Source organism: Pleurodeles waltl, chromosome 10 (genome assembly GCF_031143425.1).
Source record: "Pleurodeles waltl isolate 20211129_DDA chromosome 10, aPleWal1.hap1.20221129, whole genome shotgun sequence".
Taxonomy (NCBI): Eukaryota; Metazoa; Chordata; class Amphibia; order Caudata; family Salamandridae; genus Pleurodeles; species Pleurodeles waltl.
In genome coordinates this window covers 100,856,489-100,884,340 of record NC_090449.1, presented here as the reverse complement: position 1 = coordinate 100,884,340, position 27,852 = coordinate 100,856,489, and the positions used below count along the sequence as shown (strand labels likewise).

The 27,852-nt window shown below is 41.2% G+C and overlaps 1 protein-coding gene across 11 annotated transcripts in view; it reads right to left on the bottom strand.

The window, feature by feature from the left end:
• The window catches only part of SUN1 (Sad1 and UNC84 domain containing 1), a 275,436-nt gene that overhangs the window by 115,299 nt on the left and 132,285 nt on the right, over window positions 1-27,852 (bottom strand). For 2 of the 11 annotated variants that reach the window (XM_069209844.1, XM_069209845.1), the window contains exons 6-11: window positions 16,027-16,146; window positions 15,376-15,459; window positions 14,895-15,005; window positions 13,184-13,282; window positions 12,401-12,494; window positions 12,162-12,220 (exon numbers count right to left, since the gene is read on the bottom strand). In XM_069209844.1, the coding sequence (XP_069065945.1) occupies window positions 12,162-12,220; window positions 12,401-12,494; window positions 13,184-13,282; window positions 14,895-15,005; window positions 15,376-15,459; window positions 16,027-16,146 (567 nt within the window). The remainder of the gene's footprint in view (window positions 1-12,161; window positions 12,221-12,400; window positions 12,495-13,183; window positions 13,283-14,894; window positions 15,006-15,375; window positions 15,460-16,026; window positions 16,147-27,852) is intronic. The other 9 variants (XM_069209847.1, XM_069209848.1, XM_069209850.1 and 6 more) reach the window with 6 other exon arrangements.

Sequence of the window (27,852 nt, the reverse complement as noted above, 5' to 3'; positions counted from 1 at the left end):
CCTCTTTGTGTTCGGGGGACAAACACAGATTACAGACCAAGTGTTGGTCTGTATAAGGATACTTTGCGTGTCAGTTGGGGCAGAAGCGGAAGGGGGTCTAGTCAATGAGCGTTGAAGATGGACGCGGTTGGGCCGACTAGGCCCCGCAGAGGCTTGGAAACCCCAAAGGGCTGCCGGAATTTCTCTTTCTTCGGTGTCGATGTGCTAGCACTAACCCGGTACCGAGCGCAAACAATACCGTCAAATTTTCCGATGTATAACTATCTTTTCCGAACCGAAACACGGAGCGTAGAGGAACACGTCCGAACCCGATGGCGGAAAGAAAACAATCTAAGATGGAGTCGACGCCCATGCGCAATGGAGCCGAAAGGGAGGAGTACCTCGGTCTCGTGACTCGAAAAGACTTCTTCGAAGAAAAACAACTTGTAACAATCCGAGCCCAACACTAGATGGCAGGATAATGCACAGCATGTGTATCTGCAGCTACACATGCCATCAATAATATAAATATAGATTTGAACATAAACAAGTATAAATAAAACCACATACATTAAAAAAATATACATATGAAAGATGTCAATGTACGCATACATAATTTTTATACAAATGAGTGTAGATGTAACAAAGACACCCAGGCACACACATGCAAGTGTCCCCCCCCCCCTTTTTTCTAATGACCTTATGAGTAACTGCTTACAGGAAAAAAAAATCAATGTGTTTTTGAGAGAACATGCAGTTATAATTCCTCTGCTTTTTTTGGAGAGGAAATTAAAAATGCTATGTTAAAAATGGCTTTAGAGTAGGAAGTGTAATAATGTAGTTAAGCAGCAAGACTGTTCTGTGAGTAATAGAGCATTTCAAACCCCACAGCAAATACTTAATTACCTGTGGTACCCCCCCATAGTGTTGGGGAGGTTATATTTGGTTGCTCCAAAGGAACCAAATTAGTCTAATGTAATGTGCAACTAGTTAACATTTATTTATAAAAGTGCCAAGATTAAGGATTTTTGTAGATTTCCACATCCCCTGGTGCTGAAATTTGCAAAAGTCACCTTATTTTTGTTTTGTTGGAACAAAAACACTCATATCAGTGCCCTGATTCTCTCTGGGTGTGCATCCGTACAAGTCTGCAGATATACACTCCTGTGTACCTATGGGCATATGCACACAGCCTCAATAGGTTCTGAATATGTGCCCCTAGGTTGTTGGAACTTTAACTGAAATACTTATTATAGAGTGATTAGCTGTACAGAAGCAGAACAGTGCAACTATTTTACAAAATATTTGTCACTAACCTGAGTAAGATGGCCGTATGCTTTGGAAGTGGTTGCTTCTTACTGTATGTGCTATAAGCTACTTAATAATGATTTTAAAGAGTGTCTGTATTTAACCTGAAGATTATACAATTGTGCATATATCAGAGCTTTCTACAGACACTTCACGTGTAACTTAGGTACAGAAAGTGCAAAAAGCCCTCAACTGCATAATCACCTACAAATATGAAATATAGATGTATCTGGGGTTAGCCCGCACTCTTCATTCATGTAGCTACTAGTAAAAAGCACTGGGAGTGTCTTTTTTTTTTTTTTTTACTTAAAAAAAAAAAAAAGACTATTACTGTATTTCTGCCTTTGTCCTTGTTTGAGAACATCTAATGTATGCGCTACCTGCAGAGAAGCATGATTGGCTCAGATGTTTGAGCTAGCATGGCATGAGCTCAACACGAATGTCACTTTACAATGTTTTCAGTTCCTAGCTTGAAGCAGCTCAGATTTTGTGCTCCATGTGAGATGGACATTAGGAGTTTTAGCATGTTCACAGAAGGTTCCCAGCTCTAAAACGACATCTGGTGCAGAGCTGAATGCTTTTGTGCCCACATGCTTTCATGACCAGAAAAACTCTTGCAGGGCTGAAGAGAGAGAACGGCCTCCCAAAAACCCCTTTTTATCAAATGGCACAAAAGCCTTATCTAGGAACAATTTTATACATTTTAAGTGAAGACTTTAGTAGTGATAGTTGTTTGGAGGCCAAAGTACGACAGGTACACATTTCCAAGAAGTACGACAGGAGCATAGGGGGTAAACAGAAATGCATTACAAATGCACTTACAGCTTCAGCTAGCACATGCGTGCAACATATGGAATCCACACAAACTATATTAAATGTGTTCCAATTACAATTTAAAAGGCCCTTTTACAAGTGTGCTCCCATGCATGCAGCTATTTGCTAGTGCTCCAGATCCTGTAATATCTCAGAAACCCGAATCTTTATATCTTTCTTTACGATTAGCACTCTGGATTGAAGCATTGTGCTGTCTGCACAAAAGTGTGTGCACTTAAAGGCAGAAAAGTGTACTTGCCTTGTTATACAACATGTAATTCGATTAGCGCCAAAGTAGTTGCTTCTGTCATTCATGAAAAACTGCATGATTCTCTCGAAGGCTGAAAAACACCAATATTATGTGTATTTATATAGTGCCCAACTTACCCAGAAAAGTATCCTAGTGCTGAAGTAGGAGCTGTATGACCGGACCAGGGCAGGGGATAGTTGAAGAGCCAGGTCTTCAGTTTCTTGTGGAATTCAAGAACTGAGAGGTGGCTCTGATGTGCACGAGTAGGCGGTTCCAGGCGTTAGGCAGAATAGCTAGATCTGGTTCTGTGTATGTGGGTGTGGGTGTGTGTGCAAGTAGGGGACCGACAGACATCAGGTAGGTTTGTGTAAGTTTATGCAGTACACTGGCCCAACGTTGTTTAAGAGTTTTTAAAAGTACTCAATTGTGGACTGTAAGCCAGTGGAGCTGTTTAAGGCATGGGGTGTGGTGAGTGCTGGATGGGAGGTTGAGAGTTAGCTGACCAGAAGACTCCAGACCTTACGCAACTCAGCAGCCAGGCTGAGCTTTGATGCCAGCTTAAGAATGCATTGCCGTAATCCACCCTGCGGGTGAAGAGAGCCTGGACAACAGTTTTGCGTGTGTTGGTGGGGAGCCATTTTAAGATCATCTTGAGGATCTCTAGTGTGTGGAAGCAGGAGACTGAGACTTCGTTGACTTGGCTGGTCATGGTGAGTTGGTTGTAGATTACCATTCTGAGGTTCCTTGCACTGGTTGCCAGGAGGGATGTAGGTCAGAGCTCGCAGGCCACCAGATGAAGTCCCCGAGCTAAGTGTCTTTGCTGAAGATTCCAACTTGTCTGTGTTGAACTTGAGGCAGCTGGTTTAAATCCATCTGGCAACTTCAGTCATGCAGGCGGAGAAATTGCAGAATGGCATCTGGTCAGAGGAAGAGTGTATGAGCTGGGTGTTATAAGCATAGGCTAGGGGGATGTTTGTAAGGGCAGGGATGGTGCTGATAAGCGGGGTCATGGATGTGATGAAAAGGGTTTGGCTGAATGAGGATCCTTGTGAAACTCTGAAGATGAGGTTCACAGCATTGGAGGTGAAGGGGACTAAGTTGACAGACTAGGTGCGGCCTGTCACTAAGGAGCAAATCTAGTGTAGTGAGATTCCTTGGATGCAGGCTTCGTGCAGTTGTTGGGTAACGATGGATCGGGAGACTGTTTCAAAGGCTGCAAAAAAATCCAGTAGGGTGAGGCCTGTGTAAGTATCATGGTTGGGCTTGAATCAGGATTGAGTGGTACAGAGGGGGTGTTTGTCATTGAGGTGGGTGGTTAGGAGTTTATCATCTTTTCTCCAGGTATTAGCAAAGATGGCTGGGATGATTGAGTCATTCAGGATCGCGGTGGGGACAGCACAAATGGGGTCCAGTCTTTTGATCAGGAAATAGAGGGCAGGGGTCCTACAATATCCGATAGCAGAAAAAATAATCAGAGAGAGCGAACACACACACACACATCTAGCCTAACATGGAGGGATCTAGTTTCACACACACAGAGCTTTTTTTTTTTTTTTTTTTTAATTGAAAAGAAAAAAAAAACACTAAATGGAACCAAACTAGTACTTGCCAACTTCGACCACAAAAATGTTCCACAAATCAGCAGACTAGGGTGGTACTGTGGTCTTGTGTCAATGACTACATCCAGGAAGCTCAGAAAATACTAAAGAATACAAAATGTTACAAGCAAATGACCAAAACCCCCACACACAGAAAATACCAAGCTAAAATCAAAACTAGAAGAATGATACAAGCAGGGGCTTGCTTAATTTTGGAGTGAAAACGTTACTATGTACCAAAGTAAACTGTAGTGAGATGTAAAACAAAACAAAAAACTGAAGAATGGTCTAGAGAATGCAAAAGATCAGAATTTTAGACAATTTCAGGAGAAACTCCAATAATTCACCAACAAAAAAAAGAAATTAACTGAGGAAGAACCCAAAAAGATTAATAAGCAACTGTCACAATGAACAACATTAAGGCCAACAAGAATTGGGAATATAGTGGCAACAAGCAATCCATTTATCAATGAGCATCTCCAAGAACCCTCAAATAAAATTTCAAAAAGCTACTAATCACTAACAGACCTTACACAAAAGAAACACGAAAACAACCTTTCTTCATAAACCGACTGGTTTCTACAAGTGCCCTGCCTTTTTGATGTGCAAACTAGGACTAAACAAACTCGAGAAATTTGAACTCAACAATAGAAATAAAATAGATATTAAACTATGTATAAATTGGAACAGCACTTATGTCATGTCATCTATATCATACAATGCCCATCCAACAAGATCTATGTTGGAGTACAACTAGACCACCAAAAATTAATTTGCTCTTTCCTTCATAATGGCCTTCCCATTTGCCCTTCTATCCTCACGGCGGATATGGATACATGAAATGTTGTGCCATATTTGATGATCATATCCTAGGAAGGACAAAAAAAAAGATTTTATGGATGTCGCAGTCACACAGCTGATGTACGCTGGGCAACTGCCACAATGAGAGTCTGGCTTCAGGGGGCCAATCAAGCGAGCTGATGCAGATTCTAGAGTTCAGTACTTTTGCCTGAGTATGTCTGCCTGAACTGTAGCCAGCATAGGCATAAGGTTGAGAAAAAATACACAATAGGGATGCATTATGTAGATTTCAGAGGTTGTACTTTAGAAAATATTGGTGCTCCAGGGATACAGTGGGGTGGTCACACTTTTTCACAGCTCTTCCCAGTAGGGCATGAAAAGCTGCCCATGTCATCTCCAGGCCAGTCAGGTTGTGTAGGTGATTTGTCACCTTGATTAGAAAAGATGCAGTCTTCCAATTCTTCATCATGTCCATCATCATCGGGCCCTTCCCCAAAAAGTTCACCCTTTTCTTCAATATCTGACACGAGTTTGAAATCAGATGATCTTTGTTCTTGAATTTTCTTGGGGTGTATTGGCACACAGAGAAGGAGGTGGCGGCAATGGTGGCGTCTGTAGGTGAGGCTGCTGTAGAAGTAACCTAAATCCCCCCCCCCCCCCCCGGAAAGGTGTGAGGCGGGCACTCCTACTCCTGCAGGTATTAGTCCTCCTCATAAGCTCCCTGCAAACATTCAGGTATTTAGTGAACATTAAACTGAGCAGGACTTGTCCAAAGTTGTCTCTATCACAGTCATCACATTTTTTAACCCAATATGTGCACCTCAGGATGCAGGGTATGCATATAAACCTTTAGCAGTAAACATGGGAAAGTCAGAGACTGAAAAGGGGGTCCTGGCTTCGAAGATGCACTTATTCATGAGATGGTCAATGAGGATATGGGAGGATATAGTGTCACTGTTGATGAGGTAGTCATTCCCAACAAGTACTTTCTCAACAATGAGGGAGCATTGGTCATTGACAACTGGAGCAAGTCTGACTGGATGTCTGCAGTGCAGTTTTTGCCCAGGTTGGTCTACCTTTTCAAACCCCTTTTCTGAAGTCTGAAGAAGGTAGCTGCAGGAGAATTTGAAGTAAATTCCAGTTGAGGGAGTTACAGGTGCTTGCTTTTTGGGGCCTCCTTCGTGTCACTTCTTGGTGAGGCACTTTTACTGGATCTTCCCTTCTTTTCAAGCAAGTAAAGAGTCAACCTCCTTTCTCTGTCCTTAAGTATCTTTGAAGGGAATATTTTGCTGATGTTTCAGCAACACTGAGTAGCTATAGGCAATAAATGAACTGATCGTTAAGGCTCATCAGTGGAGTATCATTTTCCCCCCCACAGACAGAGCCCGACTTGGAAAGATTTTTCTCTGTCTCAGCCATAGCTGTAGTTGGCAACAGTTGACAGTCCCCTTTGGCCAAGTCGTAGGTGGAAATCACAGAAATCCTCTAGAAACAGCACAGTTTGATGCAGCTGAAGGTAGGGCTGGCCGCAGCCCAGTTACCAATTTAAGCTCAAACACAGGTTAGACCAAAGTTATCTTGGTGACTCCCTTAGGCACACTAAGGCAGAACACCTGAGCAATGGTGGCTGCTAGGAGGGGTAAGAGATTTCCACACTTGTACCTCAATGACTGAAGTTTGGATTGTTTCAAATGAGGTAGATGTGCAACTAAACCTCACTAATGAAGCCTATGGCTATTTTAACACTACTTACTGCGGTTTAAGGTTGCCGGGAAATCACTGCTTGACGACACAATGATTCAAGCATTTGAAAAGCATGTGAATATATGAAAGATCAAATGTTGGAAAAGGAAAAGGTTACTTACCTTGTAAGCATCTGTTTGTGGCGGGCAATGCGGCAGATTCACATGCTCTGCATACTCCTGACATCTAGTTTTCCCACAGGCGGGTGAGAATGGAGTGTGAGTAAGCATTCGCAAAGAGATGCTCATGAACATGAAATTGTAAAAAGGTACTGCAATGGTACAGGTTTCTGGGGAGGAGGGTGGGCGCATGTGAATCTACAGCACTACATGCCACACAAAGATGCTTACAGGGTAAGTAACATATCCCATTTGAGGTATGTGTAGTCTGTAATGCCGTGTCCTCCAAAACGCAGTGGCTATCCAGTGTACTTAGCACTGCCTGCCCTACATTAGCTTGTTGGTGTGCTAAAACATCCACATAATAATATTTAGTGAAATTGTGTGGTGTGGACCATGTAGCGGCCTCACAAATGTCAGTTATTGGGATACTGACCAGGGAAGCCATAGAAGCCCCTATTTTACAAGTAGTGTGTGCCTTAGGGAAATGTAGGTAAAGTCCTTTTAGCTTTGGCATAACATGCCTAAACGCATTTAATTATCCATCTAGAAATGCCCGATTTAGATATGGGCTTTCCTTTGTGAGGGGATGAAAATCTTTGGCTCTGCCAATGTAAGGCATAAGAGCTCTTTTCACATCTAGTGTTTGAAGGGCCCCTTCCGCAACTGAATCTGATTGAGGAAAGAAAACAGATAACTCAATAGGCTGGTTGAGGTGGAAAGATGAAACAACCTTTGGAAGGAATTTTGGGTTGTGTGAAGGACCACCCTACCTCTCTATAGCTGGAAGAAAGGTTCTTCCAAGGTTAATGCCTGGAAATCACCGACACCCCTAAGTGAAGCAATAGCCACCAAAAAAAGCAACTTTCCAAGATAGAAATTATGTAATGGTTCAAACAGTGGATTCTAAAGTCCTGTGAAGACAACATTGAGATTCCGTGTGGGTGCAGATGGAACTCTGGGTGGGTTTACTCTTTTGAAGCCTTCCATAAATGCGTTAATAACTGGTACCTTGACCAAAGAGGAGTGTTGCCTGTTTTGTAGATAGGCAGCCACTGCAGCTAAATGTACACGTATTGAAGGCCAGAGAGCTATAAATGGAGAGGGTAGCAAACAAGGCTTTGCACATTTGCATCAAATAGTTCACTATGTTTACTGCCGCAAATCATATCCACTTAGCTGCATAACATGCTCTAGGTGTAAGTTTCCAAGCTTCTTTAAGAATGGTCATACATTCAGGTAGGAGATTGAGGTAACCAAATTCTATGATCTCAGGAGTTCCTTTGGATTTAAATGCCTGATCTCTCCATGGTTCTGAGTGAGAAGGTCTGGGTTGAGGCAAAGCTTCTCGTAGGGACTACAGAGCACTCTAGTAGTGTTGTGAACCATTGTTGAAGACCCCAAGTGGGAGCTACTAGAATGAGGGTGAGAAACATTTGCCTTAGCTTCCGAACCACAAACAAAAGAAGAGGGAGAGGTGGAAAAGCATGGGCAAATATTCCTGGCCAGTTCATCCATAGAGCACTGCCATTTGATAGTGGCTGTGGGAACCTGGAAGCAAAGTTCGGGTATTTTGCTTTGTCTGTGGTTGCAAACAGGTCTATCCTTGGAAAACCCCACTTGGTAAGTATGGAGGAGGACATGGGGGATGGGGGTTAGTTTATGTGATATCTTGTCCAGGTAGAGGTCTGGGTTGTTATCTTCCAGGGGATCAATATTATAGTTGTCCCAGGGATCTGTGGTCCTTCCTATGAATCATCTGACCCCTGTGGTGTAATGTCCGACTGAGGATCCCTGAGATGTAATGTCCCTGGGGTCACTGTGTGAAAGAGGTAGTGGTGGAAGGTGAAGGAAGGAGGGCGGGGGGTTTGGTGAGTGGAGAAGCAGGAAGAGGAGGCCGCAAAGGACTGGCCGTTTTGTCCTTCTCATTGTTTTGAGAGGCAAAGGCAATTTGGCGCTTCAAAGCCAGTGGCACCAACTGTACAGGGTTTGGCTAAAATACAGCCAGTCAGGTTGTATATGAAGTTTTTGTTTAGGATCAAGCCGCTCCTGCATTACTTGAAGGACTAGTTCTGGAGCCATTTTCTGTGCCGGTGTTGAGGGTTTTGGTACCGAAAGATTTGGGTTTCAGTGCCTAAGGGCTCGGCGCAGAGGCTGTCGATGCCGGGGTGCTCAGAGCCAAAGAGACAGGTGGATGGCTCCGCACAAAAGAAGATAGTTTCGGCTTAGCTTTTGGTGCCGAGCCCAAGGGTGGGGTATCTGCAGCAGATGGTCGGTGCCTACCATGGCTTGTTGGCAGTGTTGGCTTGGGAGCCTTGTATGTGTTCAAGCAGAGTGGAAGGTCCTGCAACTGCGATCGATCTTGAGGTCTAAGTCAGAACCAGAGTCTTGGATGGAAGAGGCATTCTTCAGCCGCAGGTCTCATGGAGGTCTTCCTCCTCTTCGACATCCTGTTGTCCAAAGATGTCAGGTGTGTCCCCTATGCCCCTGCGCTGCTTCTCCATGCGACAAGCCTTCAGTCCCATAAGGCTTTCTTCAATTGGAAGTATCGACAGGCATTACGGTCCTCTTCGTTATGGTCAGGAGACAGGCATAGGTTGCAAAGCTGATGGAGGTCTGTTCTCGGGTACTTAACACGGAAGCTGGGATAGAAGTGGAATGGAGTCTGTTCCATGAGCAGCATATTGTTAGTCGAAACCGATGAGAGGGAAGATAGGCCCAAAGGCTGCAAATGGAGCACATCGAACCGTCGGGCGATGACTTTCTATTTTTTTCGATGGTGGAAACATCATTAAGAACAATACTGACGAAGGGAGAGGTGAACAACAAACCGAAAGGAGCCTGAAACTGTCTAGAACTGGAACGCAGTAAAACACAGCTGAACCTGACAGTGGAAAGAAAACAAAAATTTGAGTCAATGCCCATGCACCTTATCACGAAGAGGAGTCGCCGCTTTTCCTCCTGACTTGAAAGACTGTTTAAAAAAATAAAATAAAAAATCCAGACCCAACACTAATATCTACAACCACACATGCCTTGAGCGAAATATTCCCTCCAAATACTGGCTTCCTGAAAAACCTGACCAGCTGGAAAGAAAGATTTGAACCAAGTTTCCAAAGAATTTTGGAGGGCGTTTGACTACTTCTGTGGAGGCCAGGAGAAGACCACCATTGCAACTAGAGCGGCTTTCTGCATCCTTGATGCAGACCACCATTTCCACATGTGGTGCACTTCAAATTATGGACAGTTTATCAAAGAGTTGTAACTGTCTTTTAGCGTGGCAGTGTGGCATTCTGCTCGAGTGGCCAGACTAGCAGTGTTACGCAGGTCTTATATGAGGAAGGCCACATGTGTGTCCACCTCTCTAATTTTCATTTGACGTGCCTGGAACAAGGATTAAAAGGTTTCTAAGTTGCTCCCTGTGTGTGATCAGGTGCCCTTAGCATCGGTCTCTTCACACTGCGATGTTGAGTCTATAACATGTTAAAGCAAGCTCACAGGTTGTATCACTTTGGCCTATCTGTCCAGTTTCCCTTTTTTGGGAGAGTGTCTTTCCCATGGTCAAAGGCAATATGAGGCTGAGTGTTTCTGGGCAGTGCTGAGCATGAGTCAAAGCATGGGTACAGACCAGTGCCACCCAAGCCCCTCTCCTCCCAAGGGAGAGGGCGGCAAGAGCAGTCTACACAAAATAATAATCAAGGCACAAGTGGGGCGTGGGGGTGGGGTGGTTGCGACAGCTGGCTGCCTCTACCACTCAGTTTGCCACTCATCTGCCATAACTTCAGTGCCGCCCAACTGTGAGAACGCAAAATCCAGACTCACTCCCAAGACAGTGTCCCAACCTCCTGGTCTCACAACTAGCTCAACTTATGAGAAACCAGTAGATGCAGTGCCTCTTTCTTCTGAGATCATCACTCCACAGGCCAAAGTCATCAGTCTGTGGTGTCACAAAGAGGGGACCTGGCATCAATCTCCTTCAGTTTCATCTCCTACTGGGCGCAGAGTGGAGAGGAAGTAACTGCACCCACATTATAGCCTGATCTATGCCCTGCTGTCAATCAGATTAAACGCAGTTGGCAGTGTCTGATGTGAGTGGACACAAAATCAAATGTCAGCCATGAAGGTCCATCTTGTTTGTTTATTGTGTGTCCAGGTTGTGGATCCCCTCACGACCCCACCCCCTGAGCTTCCAAGGCCTGTCACAGTGACACATGAGGTCCGATGCACGTGTGCGGTTTGTTAAAAATGTGAGGGAGGTGGAGCAAGGCAAGCACAACCCCGCAACTGACTCCCAAAGCTTGGAACAGGCCGCCAATCTTCCTCCTGTTGAAGCCTACCCACACAAACACACATGCCCTTCCTGTGCTTGCATTCTTGTGAGTATCAAATGTTGTTTGAACTCACTGTACTACGCCACACTGCTCAAGATTATTCTCCAGGCCAAACCAGGGAAACTTCATGTCTGCTGCTGCCAACCCAGGCCCAGGCCCAGCATATCAATCAGTCATAGCAGGCACCACCTGAGTCGCCAAGCACCCTCTCTCCAAGTCACCACTCTCCGGTGGGCTGTTGGTAAGACATTTGAAAATATGGTAAACCATTTGCAGGGTATTTGGCATGGGTCCAGAGTGTTGCAGTTATGGGTCTGCCATCTTGTGCTGCCTTGCACGCTCCACCCCCAGATTGTGGCCTTTAGAGTACTTCAAAGTGGTTAGAAGTACTTAATTGTGGGACTGATTCTGGGTTCTTTGGTTTACAAGATGGGGTTGCTAGTCATTGAATTCTAGAAAGAACGCTGGCAGACAAATTTGAGATCTGATCATGCCTGTTCTTGAAAGGGGGAGGGGAAATAGGGTGAATTGTTAGTGTTGCCTCCATAAGAAGGGGAAGCATCCATGAAGGGATTTCTCTACTGCACTCTTCAAGACTAGAATCCTGGGTTGAGTCATTAAATGTGTTCCAGAATTGTGGGACTAATACTCTGACCAGCTATGTACTTCTCATTAATTTATTTCATTTAGAAGAACATATGGGTCTTGGAATTGCTGCTAAATTATTGTATAGAAGGTTTTACAACATGGCTAAATCTTTCCACAAGGGACAGTAACAAAACATTACAGTCTGGCATACTCAGCAAATTAAGCAATTATTGAAAAACGTCATTAGAAGCGACTGGCAACCAATTTATTGCCTACAAAGAATCTTTGACTTTCTGCATCATACTGATGGAAATAACCATTAGAATAAGTTGACAAGACATAAATGTACTCTGGAACAATTCATTCATATACTTCTTCATAAGTTATGTGCAAATTCCATCATATTCAAAGCCAATAAATACCTCCCAAAGCCTAGCAGAGGCTGGATGTTTTTCTAGAATTTGAAATTTTCTAAAATAAACCCACAAAATGACAATGCACCACCTTAACTTAAATTGTGACCAAGTGTAACAGTAGGTTGCAAATAATGTTTTGGATGACCAAAATAAAACTTTAAATTAAAATGGTTTCGTTATTACATAATTCAGCAAAATAGCAAGGAGTTACTTACCGAAGAAAAGTAAAAGTGGGATGAGCAGCAACAACAACTTGAAAGCTTTCGGAAGGCACCTAAAAATATGAATGTAATCAATTAAAGCGATTAGTGAGTGGATTCGAATTGTTAAACTAACACTTTACCTGTCTGATACTTTATAAATTGATGTGTGTTTTTTGACATAATACAGTTTTTTAAACAAATCTGGTTTTCACTTTGGGGGTAATGTCTGCGATAATGTTTAAAAGACCAACCTCGTGAGAAGAAACACATTGAATAATGAAATCCAAGTAATCAGTTGGTACCATCCTGTGCCAAGCCACCAATATGTTCCGGACGCTGCCTTCCCTGTGAAAAGAAAATCCTCTATAAGATCAACTCTGTGCAATCAACAGCAGTACGAAATGATGGAGCCGGCAACACACATGGCGCATCGCCAAGAAGATACTCAATGCTAACTGACCAAGAAAAACAGATTAAAATGAAAACATAAATAAACAGACATATTGTAAGCAACATCTAAACTAAAAGTCATGCACAGGGAAGGCACATTTTGAAGCAGAAAACCATCAGAGCTTAGGAAAGCATCTCAGACGTCGTAGAGCCGAGTTACATTTTACTGCCATTTGACAGATGGTGAAGAGAGAAATATAGATGTTAGCAGCATGCTGGGGTATTAACACGCTATGGTTGCTTTTTTTACATGTAGTGCGCATAAATAGATATTTGCTAAAAATTTACTTCACACCTTTAATTAATATGCAATTAGGTACAAATGTTGGAATATCGAGAAAGGATGATCGGTTTTATGTTAAATATAAGCAGAGAACGTTCATCTCTGAATAAGCAAATGAGAATTTCTGCACATGTTCTAGGAACCTCAATGCATGCTTTTCACAATGAAAATGCCCTAAAGAAACCAAGAACAAGGACTGCAAGGCACTAGACGGGCAAGCACGAGAAAAGATAGATATGTAATAACAGAATGAGTGACAGGGATAATGCCAAACATGCAAAAGAAATATCAAAATAATAACCTGGAGAAACAATGGCCAACCAAAGAAACGACAACACCTTCCTGGATACAAACCACCCCGCTGTTCCAACGGTTTGCACTGCTTGTTGTAAAAAGTAACCTATAATACAGATTATATATGAATGCCTGTGCATAAGCACATCTACAGTTTTTAACAAAAGGGCGCATGCATCTACTTGGTTCAACAAACTCAATTTGGAAGATTGCTTTTACTGTAAACATCAATCTTGGATTAGTTAAGTCCCATCGATGTACAATGGTCTAACACTAGCCAATGTAGTAGTTAAGTAAAAATCCTACAATCATGTTTCTGAGCAAATGTGTAATACTAATTCAAATGAATGGGTGTTTTGGGATTTCTTTTGAACTTTTAATTCAATGTAAAAGAAAAAAAATAGAAAAACACTCAATTCCTACATTAATTTTGGTTTATAACTATTCTTGAGCTAAATAGGGAGATATTAAGTTATGCAAGAGCGACAACAATTAAGGCCAAAATTAAACAAACTCAAACATACTTAAACTAGGCAGAACATCTTTAGCAACAATAGTGAATTTATCGATGTTGATAAAATAATTAAATTAGTTAATTGTGAACTTATTTTACTTAAGGACTCCTCTCAGATAGGTAGGGAAGCGTTTTATTTGAAGGAGTGTGGCTCCGTGTAAGATGTCACTATCTTCAGAAAATAAACAGATTTTCCTCTTTTCAACTGGATAGCAACCCCCCCTTCACCATTTCTCCTGCAAGCTTAAAGTAGTCCTCAACGACGTCAAGAACATTTTCAGATCGTGTCTAGCAGTTTACAAACGGTAGCAGAATATGCAAAAACATACAAGGGTATACTACTACTGCTTCCATTCCCAAAATGGCACGATGGAGCGAAAAGCATTGTAAAGGTGGGAACCGGAAGTCAGATGAAGTGCACTTATGCAATTAGCAAAAGCACTGAAACTTGACTAAAATTAGAAAACTGCCATATACAATTTCCTACTGGCCTTTAAAACCTCCTTGAGGGCTTGCATACTAAGTAGCATATCCATAATGCCAGCTTGTAATCAAATTTACAACTGTCACTAGATACTAAGTGTTCTGTGTTTTTCACTTTGCAACAAATTAATATCATGTGTAAACAAAATAAAACATTTAACTAAGGCATTTTTTTTATTTTTATTCAAGAACATTTGCTCTGTTAATTGTCCTGGGGTTCAGCAATGATTATAGCAGCATTTTATAATAGCCACCAATACTCAGGAGGCCAAAATATAAATTTGAATCTCTGGCTTCATGAAGGCAATCAGTAAGCCAATATGTAAAGAGAAGGTGCACTAAATTCGATAACAATAAAATGCAGCATAAAGCGAGTGCATGAGAGTGTTCAAGAAAAAGCAAGCCACTTTTAAATTCCTGCAAGGTTTAGCCACACAAATCTGAACGTTAAGTCCTTGGTACACTGCAAGCATGCTAGTAGGAAGAATTACAGTGCGTGCATTTACAAAAGATGCCAACATTATCCCGTATGTGGGCTGATGACTTGGTTTTTAAATTGCTGGATATTAATCATGAAATCTGGCTGGTACAGGCCAGTGTCAGTGCTCAGTCCTGCTTTAACACAATACCCAATTCGACATAAAATGATAAATATAAATTAAATAAATGAAGCATTGCGAAAACATCAGATAAAGAAAATGAAAAGATGTCACGTGTCAACCTGCATAAGAAAAGATGTGCCAAAGGGTCCTTTCTACCCTTTTTGACCTTGAAGATTGAATGTAGGTTGTTGTGTGTGATTCAAGCTGTTTCTTCCCCTTACAGTCATCACCTGTTGGTTGTGGTAACAATCAATTACTCCACAAATACATCAACAAAATAAAAACAAAAGTAATAAAAACACTCTAGAGAACTTTAGAGTAGCAAATTAAATACGAACCCTTTAGACGTGTTAGAACTACATAAGCCAAAATCAACGAAAGCAAAATAACAAGTATCCGTTGCTCACTGATTAGTAAATAATTTTTATGCCCTATCGTGATATGTCAAGTGAGCAGAAAGCAATCACTGTATATTTCCCTAGCAATGGCCCTTTACATCAGCGATGATTTAAAACGGTCACATGAATATGCACCATTTGACACCCAGAGAACAACCCCAAGTAATTAATGCCAGCACACTTGTAATAAAGCCATACTCACACAATGAGTCGCCATTCACATGAAGGTGGCCATCCTCTCTGAGAAGTTCCTTTACATTCATACTTCCGCAGTAATTCGAATGAACTGAAACACCCGCAAAAAAAATGGCCCTTGATGAGCATAGTTACACAGAAGCACAGATAATGTTCTTCACATTTGCATGTAGCCTAGGAAACAAGAACCCGGCAGAGGCACAATTTGTTTATAGGGAAAGCCACGTCAAAGTGCACAGAGCACTACTAGGATACACTAATTTATGAACATGTTTCAACAACTGGACAGATTATTTCACTTAATTTTATAAGAGCAGAAAATGTCAAAAACTATGAGGCTCGTCCAGACTTTCACAAAGACAGGCTGATACTGCAGAGAACTTGATTTTTAAAATACATTTGGAGCTAAAGACCGCCACCACTGACGCCAGCACCGACCACCACCACATTGCATTTCAAGTGATCACACAAAATCATGAACACTATCCTAAACATGTAAAGTCGTGCAAAGAAGTAAACAAGCAACAGCTAAAGAAGCCCACCAATAGTGGCGTGCAGGATAAGCAACACCGGAAAACACCACCATGAAATGAAAATGTTTAAAAAGGAAGAAAGTGATTTCTGCAGTAGAAAAATCAGCACAAAATATGCAATATACCTTCTGATTCACTACCAAGCTTCATTGAAACCATTTGAAACAGATGCATGAATACGGATGCAAATGATGCTGCAATATTTTTCATGACTTGCAGAGTCTTACTTTTGAAGTGAATGCTTCCTAGTAAAAAAGTTTGGATACAAATTACTTCACTGTAAAAGAGCTGCATTAAATAAAATAAAAAAACATTTAGTAATCCCACTCTGCCAGTAGCTGCAATATCATTTTACAGGCCCTCACCTTTATGCCGTACTAAAGATCCTGAATGCCATAAAGACGCAATAGAAGAACGTGTAATCTCGGTGTACTGTAAATGATAACATCTTACGTGGAAGACACACTAAAGTCTTAACTTGATAATTGGGGACAAAGACGCCCTTTTCAGGGCCAAAGCCTTCTGAACATTTATATGTACATTAAGTACGTCTGGCTCTCTACGGAAAAGCGTTATCCAGTTCAGGTTTGTAATACTGTTGAGTATCAACTAAATTTAGGAATTAGAAGAATGTTGCGATAATAAAATAAGCACAACCATCTCCTTTTAATAGTTGACGCCTTTCAGTTTCCAGGTCCATGGGATTGCTGTTAATTTTACCTTTCACTTCTTTTGCACTACGCAGGTGGGATCCTTAACATTTTTTGCTGTACAATATCAACAACATGGATGCTAATTTTGTACGCCATTGAATCTTTTCTATTGGAGTTGCCCCTTTACTCCTGAAAATAAAGTACCTAAAACAAACAGCAGTTGCCAAAGGTGAGTTTACTGATTCTTCACGATAATATCTTCAATTAGTAACCACATAGAACACTTTCATTTAAGAGAAAAGGCTGCAAAAATGTTTTTTTTTTTCCAGGCTTGCCTATTATACTAGAGATTTGAATAGAACATCAAAATGAAAACAAGTGTTGGAGCAGGCACAATAATTCACCATCAAGTCCAGTGCTTATCTTTATTAAAAAATAAAGAATAAAAAAAAGGATAGACAAGTGTTTTAATGTCACAGCAAAATATTACACACCGTAAAAGGGGTTAAGTACAGGATTTGAGAATCCAGACTATGGGTTCTGGTTAAATGCTCTACCTCTACTAGTGTCCTATTCCTGAGATAGGCAGACATTCACTTAAACGACCACGTTTAAGAAGCATGGGAAAGGTGGACAAACACTTAGAGCATCCTGCTCACTAACCTGAGATGCTGAAGTCTTATTGAGAAGAGCCCCAACAGGTACCTATATAGAAGCTCAAACGTCCCACCCAATAAAAAAAACATGTCAACACTAAATTCAGGTTCAAATGTCTCATGACCAAAGGTAATGGAGGATTTTGTTTTCCCCAACAAATCCTTCAAGAATCTAACACCCACCAGTGACTTGAATGTAGGAGTTTGGTCTGGGGGACAAAAAAAAAAAAGACAGACAGCAAGGCTGCAATATAGCCCTTGATGCTTCTAACTGGGCAACCTTACTGAGCCTCGTATAACACAAGTTAAAGGATGCTAGCTATAGTCACTTTCAGACGGATGAATGCGTCTGCCTGTGTACCTCACTACAAACTTACTTCACTTCCTGGAATATAGCTGAGAGGTGTCAGAGTGACAGGATGACGACAATATCTCCGGTGGACGCTGATACAAATCTCAGAATTACCTGCTCAATCTCCATGCATGATTGTGTAACACTTGGAAATTGTGGTTCAGGACCTGGCTCCCTGATTGAGGGAGAATATCCACTGTTGGCAGGAGACAAAGGGAGCACACATGGAGAGGTGCAGCAGGTCTGTAGTGCACACCCTTTTCGGCAAGTCAGGAGCAATAAGAACTACTTGTTCCTAGTTCTGCTGAATCTTCCCCTGAACCCAAGGAAATCAAGCGAATGGGCGAAGGGGGAAATATGTACTGTAGCAGAAACTTTCATTTCAATTTAAAATGTGTTAGCCAAACCTCCTTGCAAACAATACTGAATGGCACAGAAGGTTGGGTGATGTTTTCATGAATGGCAAACAGATCCTTCTGAAGCGTGCTCCACATGACAAAGATATTCCGAACCACCTCCAGATGGAGAACCCAATTGCGGTTGGCAAGATGACGCAGGCTCAGACTGTCGGCTCTGATGATAAGTAAACCCACCACAAGCGTAGGTGCCAACTACAGCTTGTGTTGGTACATCCAAGTTTACAGCCTCAGCATTTGGCACAGTTCCTACTGCAACATCTCAGTCGACTTTATAGTAATGTTTTCCCAGGAACAGCATCTGACCACATTATAGGTATTTGTAGATTTGATCTACACAGTGATTCACCTGAAATAGTTCCAGATTACTTAAATGGAGTTCCATCTCTTGGCTTTGTTCCTTCCATAATGTAATTTGATCACATGATAAACTACAGGTCCTGAACGGTTTGCCACCTATTTGTGGAGGGCTTCATATTCTCAGAAGAGGACTGACTTTATTTACCAGCTCCCTCTGGGCACATACGTGAAAACCCAAAGGATGTCTTGGCTCTTTTGCAAGTCCTGGGTTCCCGTGCAATGGGTAGCAGGGTTGACCTAACAGCAGACAACATTTCCATGCATAGCTCACCGTTACTGTGTGTACAACTATCACCCCCATGTGGTGTCTTTGGAGGATTTGTTGGAGAAGATATTTTTAACAGACAGCCAACACATGAAGCCATACCAATAAACATACAAACAGCACAAAAACAGCATAAGTAATTTGCAATTGAAAAAGAAAAGTTTTCCTCTTTTAGAAACCTGGCCACTCATCTGAAATGTCCTTTCAGAACAAGAGAAAAGTTAATCCCAATCACACTAGTCCCTTTGAAATCCACAAAGCAGTAGCAGTAAAACTAAAACTGTATTGGTTCTTTATATATGAATCTTGTATAAAGAATCCACGTAATCCTTGGCTCGTTACGGTTTCAACTATGTATCCACAAAGATTTCCCACAATGATTCTGGTGTATTCACAAGTACAGCGCGAGGGGGCACTGCAGACGTTATCCATTAACAATATCAACCAAAGCCATCTCAACAAGACTGTAAAAACTACAGCAGAAAAGCCAGGTTCCTCTGCCTCCAAATCCAAGAAGCAGAACTGGAAACAGATGTTCCAGTGACACACCAACGACAAACCTAGTACTTGACTGTTTGTTTACATATTTTACATATGCGCCAAAAAGCCATGAAATCCCTCTTGATGTAGGAAGAGCAACTGCAGACATCTGAAATTCCCATTTGTTGCCACTGGAATCTTTAATATGTGACCACTTAGCAGAACAAGTACTCCTTTGTCATGGCACTACATTGTTAGCACACACAATGTAAAAACCTCTAGGAGTCATGTTAAATTAATTAGAATCAGAATTTTACTCCCATTGGAACTCAATGGGTGATATTTCTCTCATTCTCAAATACTGCTTTGTTTTTTCTCACTCCCACAGATATATATATATAGCACTACTGACAGTGATATCCATTGATAATTACACAGCTTGTATTTTTAGTTTCCCCATAGACCTTTTGCTTAAGGAAGGTCCCACATTATGGATGCCACTTGTTTAGCAACATTGCCAAGGCTAATTATCCATAACAACTTTCACTGCCTGCTGCAAACACCCCTCCAAAACATAGATGCAGACAATAACTTCAAAGGTAAGCAAGTACAAGTACTTAGCCAATGTGAGGAAGATACTAACTAATCCTTGTTTGTCTTTCACAGAACCCTTTAACCCATGAGTTTCTATCCTGACCACTTTGTTACTCTGCATGTTTGTAGCTCGCGGGCTCAAGAACACAGGAAATGGGAACTTGGTTTACCCCAGTCCTTGTGTGAGTTCAATATCTTTAATGGTTACTCTATCATGTTAGCTAGTGTTTATAATCTGGCAGGAGAATGAGAATATCTTCCTTACAGATGTTTTTACTTAGAGTTGCTATACAAAAGAACATCAGGAGTATACTTAAACAGCACATTTTGAATTGTGCATATAACAGCATTTTGCGCTTGAAAATTGATTTTAAAATGACTGACAAAAATCACATTGAAATTGTTACATTTAGGTAATAATGTAATCTTCATGACATATTTAGACCCACAGACATCAAAGCATAACACTGCAAGACAAACCTCCAAGCTTAGAGATGACTGGTCACGTTGAAGCTATATTCCTGAATCCTGCAGAGTAATTCACTCTTTCAGGAAGCTAAATATATTCTATTTTGTGATGGCTGAGTGAGTCACATCCACACTGGCATGGTCCGAATCCTGTTTCACAATTCTTTAATTTACAGGAAGTCAACACAGATAGGAGAAACTTGAGGACAATAGATTTGTTTTTTTTTCGCCATGGCACCACAGTTAATCATACCTTAGAAACCCGTGATAATGCAGCATGGCAAAAACAAATCTAGTTTCTTTAATTGTCCTGTCCAATGTAAAAGTATATTCTCTATGGCATTCCGATTAGGACTTGCTGTTACAACCATGTATACCAAATGTTAGGTTTAAGGAACTAAGTTGTGAGGCCACAGTGGACTATTTTTTAAAGGCTCAGCATCCACCTATGGAGATTTGTCAAACAATGCCGAAGGTATTAGCACTACAAAATACATTCCTATGGAACAGCACACCTAACTATAACTACCTGGTGGTGACTGCCACTAGGATAGATAGATAAATATATATATATATATTATCTATCTATCGATGCGACCCTGTTGATGGAAGGGTTTGTGAACTTAATTAAGATTGTGTCTGTTACATATAACATGATGAACTGCCATATGAAAAATTGCAATACGAGAAAAAATTAATTGAGTGAAAGTGATGGTTATACAGAAAATATAAATAGGAGCATGAACTGTGCCTTGTTAAATGGTTAATGATAGAAGTTATGGTTCACTCGGAATCTCGAGCTAAATAACACTACAAATACCAGAATTCCCATGAAGGGATAAAAGGCAGTGCAATGACGCTGTTATTGTTAACAGACTTGTCACCGTGAGCAAGGCCGGAATGGCTGAAATGCGTTGGTGGAGGATTGCTTTTAAATAAACCTAATTAGATATTCAAGTTCACAAGAGTGCAACGCTGATTTTTGTTGTTCTATTTTGAAGGATATTGGACATATCCTACGTTGGCACCAGCAGTTAGAGCGCGCTGCTTTTGACCAAATTGTTTCACACATATATATATATATATATATATACACACACACACACATATATATATATATATAGCGTTTTGATTGTATTTATATAACAGTATTGTGTCATACTGTGAAATCGTCAGATTAGACACCTTCTATTTTATTATTTTTATTATTTTGCAGATCCTTTTATCTCTTTTTTATTACAAAGTGTGAAGTTTGAGAAGTGTAAGTATATATAGGAAGACATTTTTGTTGCTTTTATTGCTGACACTGTGAAAGCCGACATGTTTATATTGTTTTAGGTATGGGACAAATTATATAAACGTAAAGTCAAGATGGCGCATTATCTCCATATTTGTTTGGTCTTGTGCAGCTTTAGTTTCTTGAAGTGTATTTATCTGTTATAAACGGGGGAGATTAAAAAAAAAAAAAAAATCAGCGATCAGACACCACAAAAGCATGCGACCATTAATTAAAGGGGGTTCACAGTACGACTATAAAGTCAGAGATCATGCTAGTTTGCATCCGCAAACAGCCTTATTTAGGGGCTGCTCTGGGATCGCTGCAGAGAAGCGGACATAAGCCTGGCACTACTTGCTTATCAGGCCTAGACAAGAGCTATGATAGAGAATAGCTAAAATGTATTCTATATATAGAAAATAAAAACAGAGCAAAGGTATGGTGTGAGATCCAATTTAAGAAAGCCAGCTTATAATAAGCTTCCCAGTTCGGATTCTGTTAGTACTTAGAAGCAGTGATATGGTTTTTGGATGCTAGAAAATTATAACCATGTTAGGAATGCTCACATTTGTTTTGCTACCATGGTCATGTACTGCTGCATTTAGTTTCTCATTCTGTGTGGTTATCGTTCATATTTTATTTCTAACATTCAAGTGTAGTGCATAAACATTTTAAAGTTAATGTGTTGTTTCTTAATCCTAATTTGAGAGTAGTATTAATTTATGTAAAAGGATTTGGAGTCCCACTGTGCTCCTGAACTCATCTAGTCAGACTGATCATGAGAAGAAAACACTTGCAACAAAGTCCTGCCCAGTGGGTTGCGTATGAGTTGCAGTCCTTCTGGCTTTCTAATTAATCCTAGTGTATTGAACGGAGATCTTTCCCCAGGCGGTTACAAAGCTGATGCCCTGCAGCCAGGGGTGGGTGGGGCCTGGGGGAGCTTAATATGACTAATCTGACTCTACTGTGTCTTGGAAATATATCACAATAGGCATTGCTAAAATGTCTGGTGTGAATAATATATTACGCCAGAGCAGGGGGAAATTTGTGTGTGTATATATATATATATATATATACACACACACATATACACATATATATTTTGTGTGTGTATGTGTATATATATATATATATATATATATATATATATATATATATATATATATATATATCCAACACATCGAAGTGTCCATTGATATCCACAAAATTACTTTGTCAGGAGATCAGATGGCGTTCTGCCGTGGAGCGCGTTACATACTGCAATTATGAGCTCTGAAGAAGTCTGTGAGGACGAAACGAGTTGGCTATGATGGATTAGATATTGTCATTGTGGATAAATAAAGAACAAAAAGTTTTCATAAGAACTCTATTGAATTATGTGATTTTTGAAGAAATGTGATAATTTTGTGGATATCAATGGACACTTCGATGTGCTGGGTCTCCTTTTCAATGTTATGAGCCCATGGCTATTTGAGGTCTAGGGGGTTGGCCCTCATGACCCGTGCACTGAAAAGTGCCATAAATTGCATATATATAATAAAGGAAGAAGGTGCGGTTTCAATTCAACTTGATCCCCATTTTTATTTATTTCAATATATATATTATATACATATATACATACATATATATGCACATACACACACAATGTCACTTACCCAGTGTACATCTGTTTGCGGTGTGTAGTGCTGCAGATCCACATGCTATGCATAGCTCGCCACCTAGTGTTGGGCTCTGAGTGTTACAAGCTGATTTTCTTTGAAGAAGCTTTTTTCGAGTCACAGGATCAAGAGGCTCCTCCTCTTGGTGATAGTGCGTATGGGCATCGAGTCCTTTGTTAGATTGTTTTCCCCGCAGGAGGGAAAAGTAAGGAGTGAAGATTTGTAAACTTACAAATATATATAGTAAATAAAGATGGAGAGCGAGAGAGATATTTACACACACACACACACACTAAAGTACTACAAAGGCTACAGGCTTCCAAGGAGGACACGTGTGAATCTGCAGCACTACATGCCATGAACAGATGTACACTGGGTGACATTTTCTGTTCTATGGCATGTGTAGCTGAAGACACACATGCTATGTCCCTCTCCTCAGTAAGCGGTGGCAAGCCTGTAGGAGTTGAAGTAGTATGAAATATTGTTTTAAGCACTGCTTGACCAACATTTGCTTGTTGTCGAGGTAACATCCACACAGTAGTGTTTAGTAAATGTGTGCGATGTGGACCATGTGGCTGCTTTGCATATGTCTGCCATTGGTATATTTCCTAAGAATGCCATCGAAACTCCTTTCTTTCTAGTAGAATGTGCTTTAGGAGTTACTAATAGTTGCCTTTTAGCTTTAAGATAGCAAGTTTGAATACACTTTACTATCCATCTGGCCAATCCTTGTTTGGAAATAGGATTACCATTATGAGGCTGTTGGAAAGCCACAAAAAGTTGTTTAGATTTTTTTAAGTCTTTCATTTCGGTCTATATAATACATGAGAGCTCTTTTGAGATCAAGAGTGTGGAAAGCTCTTTCAGCAACTGAATCCGGCTGTGGAAAGAAGACTGTCAATTCCACTGACTGATTAATGTGAAATGGTGAAACCACTTTGGGTAGACATTTTGGATTTGTCCTAAGTACTATTTTGTGTTTGTGACTTGGGAGAAGGGTTCTTCTAAAGTGAACGCTTGAATTTCACTTACTCTTCTTAAGGAAGTAATTGCTACCAGGAAAGCAACCTTCCACGAGAGAAACTGAGTGCAAGAATGCATGGGTTCAAATGGTGGACCCATAAGTTTTGTTAGCACAATGTTAAGATTCCATGCAGGAGCTGCTGGAGCTGTATGTGGAATAACTCTGTTAAGACCGTCCATAAAAGCTTTTATGACAGGAATTATAAACAGAGAGGTATGCTATCTGTTTTGGAGGTGGGCGGATATTGCTGTTAAATGAATTTTAATAGATGAATATGCAAGATTTACTTTCTGTAAACGAAGCTAATAACAAACAATATCCTGTACTGATGCTTTAATTGGATAAATGTTTTTAGGTTTGCAGTAATATACAAAATGTTTCCATTTATTTGCGTAGCACTGCCTGGTTGTAGGTTTACATGCTTGTTTTAGAATGTCCATACATTCTGATGGAAGCTGTAGGTCTCCAAATTCTATGACCTCAGGAGCCAATCACCAGGTTGAGCATACTGGGATTGGGATGCCTGATCTGACCCTTGTTTTGAGTCAAAAGGTCAGGTCTGTTTGGAAGCTTGTGATGTGGTAATACCGACAAATCCAACAGTGTTGTGTACCAGAGTTGACGTGCCTACGTGAGAGATATGAGTATCATAGTGAGTGAAGTGTGACGAATCTAGTTGACCAGATACAGAATTGACGGGAGAGGGGGAAAGTGTAAGCAAATATCCCTGACCAGCTGATCCACAGAGCATTGCCCTTGGATTGATGGTGTGGGTATCTGGACGCAAGGTTTGGCATTTTGGCTTTATGCAAAAAAGTCTAGGTTTGGTGTTCCCCATATCTGAAAGTAATATTGAATTACTTGTGGGTGAATCTAGTTTGTGCTAGAAGGGACAACTGGGATGAGTGCCCCCCCCCCCCCCTGTTTTTGCAGATAATACATTGTTGTCATGTTGTCTGTCCTTATTAAGAATGTTTTGTGTATGATATGTGGTTAGAATGCTTTGATGGCTAAGAACACTGCCAGCAATTCAAAGTGGTTTATGTGGTACGTTTGCTGGATTGAGTCCCATTCCCCCTGTACTGTAACATTGTTGAGATGGTCTCCCCAAACTGTGATTGATGCATCAGTGGCGATTATGGTCTGTGGCACAGGGTCCTGAAATGCCCGCCCCTTTTGATAAGTTGGTGGGATTCCACCATTGCATAGATTCGTAAGTTTGGCGGTCCAGCAACACTAGATCCTGTAGTTGACCCTTTGCCCGAGCCCATTGTTGCAAGAGACACTGTTGCAGTGGTCTTATGTTTAGACGTGCATTAGGCACTATTGATGTGCATGATGCCATCATTCCCAATAGCCTCATGACAAACCTTACTGTGTAAGTTTGATTGACCTGCAATTGGGATAGGAGTGTGTGAAATGCTTGGATTTGTTGCAGATTTGGGTAGGCTATTGCTGACAGAGTATTCAGAATTGCTCCAAGTTAAGGTTAAATTTGTGCTGGCTGAAGGGGAGATTTCTGGTAGTTGATTGTGAACCCTAATTTGTGTAGGGTATCTATTGTGTATGCTGTTGACAGTTTTGAATGGTGCTGGCTTTTATTAACCAGTCATCCAGATAAGGGAAGGCATGTATGTACTGTCTTCTGAGGAATGCCGCAACTACTGCTAGACATTTTGTGACTACCCTTGGTGCTGTTACTCCAAAGTGTAGTACTTTGAATTGATAGTGCTTGCCTGCTATCACAAGCCTTAAGTACTTTCGGTGTGCTGGATGTATAGGAATGTGGAAGTAAATGTCCTTTAGATCTAATGCGGTCATGTAGTCTTGTTTTTCTAACAAGGGAATCACATCCTGTAGAGTGACCCTGTGGAAATGATCTGACAGGATATATTGATTTAGAGGTCTGAGATCAAGAATTGGTCTGAGTGCCATCCTTTTTTGGTATGAGGAAGTATAGATGCTATACCCCTGTCCTTTGACGACTGACTGGAACCATCTCTATCTCACTTTTGAGTAGAAGAGATTCTACCTCTTGTTTTAACAGAGCAATGTGTGCAAGAGAAAGTCTGTGTGAACAGGGGGGTATGTTTGGTGGAGTGGAGATAAGTTCTAGGCAATAACCATTGCGGATAATTGACAGTACCCATTGATCTGTTGTACTTTGTTGCCAGTGAGGATGGAAATATTGTAGTCTTCCTCCCACAGGAGATGTATGTATTGGGATGCAGGGAAAGCCACTGCTTTGATGAGGTGGAGGCACCTGGTGCGGCAGGGGATTTACCTCTGGATCTGAAAGTGTGTGATGTAGAGGCCCCTGACGTTTGTGGCTTAAACCCTCCTCTAAATTGAGGTTTACGAAATGAGCCCTGAAAAGGTGTTGTATAAAGTGCTCCCATGGCCTTTGCTGTCTCAGGGTCCTTTTTTAATTTGTCAATGGTTATATCCACCTCCGGTCCAAAGAGTTGCCACTTATTAAAGTCATGTTAAGGACCGCTTGTTGTATTTAAGGCTTAAAGCCTGAGTACCTGAACCAAGCGTGTCTCCTAATTGTGAAGCTAGTGTTTATTCTACTAGCTGCCGTATCAGCCACGTCTAGTGCTGATTGGATCCGATTATTGGCAATGGCTTATCCTTCTTCCACTACTTGTTGTGCTCTTTTTTGGTGTTCCTTTGGGAGGTATTGCAAGAACTCCTGCATCTCTTCCCATTGTGCCCTGTCATACCTGTCTAAAAAGAGTTTGGAAGTTAGCTATTCTCCACTGCTTTTCAACCTGAGTTGCTACTCTTTCTTGCTGCATCAAATTTGAGGCTTTTCTTTATCAGGGTGGAGGAGTATTCCCTTGGACTGGCTATATGCCCGTTTTCTGGCTGCACTGACTATGATGGAATCCGGCAGTAACTGCTGTGAAATAAAGCAGTTGGTGCTGCTTTATTTATTTTTTAATCTATTCTAGGCGTTGATACCCTGGTCTTCAATGGTTCTCTGAAAATGTCATCAGCATGTTTTAACATACCCGGTACCATCGATACTCTTTGTGAGTCGAGGAAAGCGTTAAAAAGAAAATCCTCTTCTATTGGCTCAGAGTGCATGTGTACATGATTTTAGGCGGCTGCTCTGGAAATGACCTGATTATAGGCTTTGGTATCCTCAGGTGGAGACGGTCTTGTGGGATACAAATCATGATCACAGGATCATTGGGTGGGATTGGGTCAGAGTCATACATATTACATAGATCCATGTTGTAAATACTATCACCCATATAGTCCCCAGGTGAGGAAGCATGAGATTGTGTGGGTGAAGTTGGTGGTGGTGGAGTATGAGGTGGTGGAGAAGAGGGAAGATAAGGCGAATGAGGTGGAGAAAGCTGTACAGTCTTTATGTATAAATATTTTCGCCGGTGAAGGGCCAGACTCCAAACTCTTGGAATGCTAGTTTCCTCTTTGTAATTGGAGGAGGAGAAGCAATAATCTTTCAAGTCTCTTTCTGGATTTGAATCCTCCTTTGTTTTTGATCCAGGACCTCAAGAATGGTCTAATGCCTGTTTCATCTGCCTCCTGTTCTGAATATGAAACCTGTTTTCTGCCACCTAATGAATGCTTCGAAAGCTTGGTGGCAGCATGCTTCATATGGGCCGAAAAAGTGGTATGATCAGTAGGGGGAAAGTGTTTTCAGCTCCAAAGAGGGGCTTTGATGTTTCGACTCCAAAGAGGAGAGTGGATGTTTTGGCTCCGATGTGGTAAGCCTC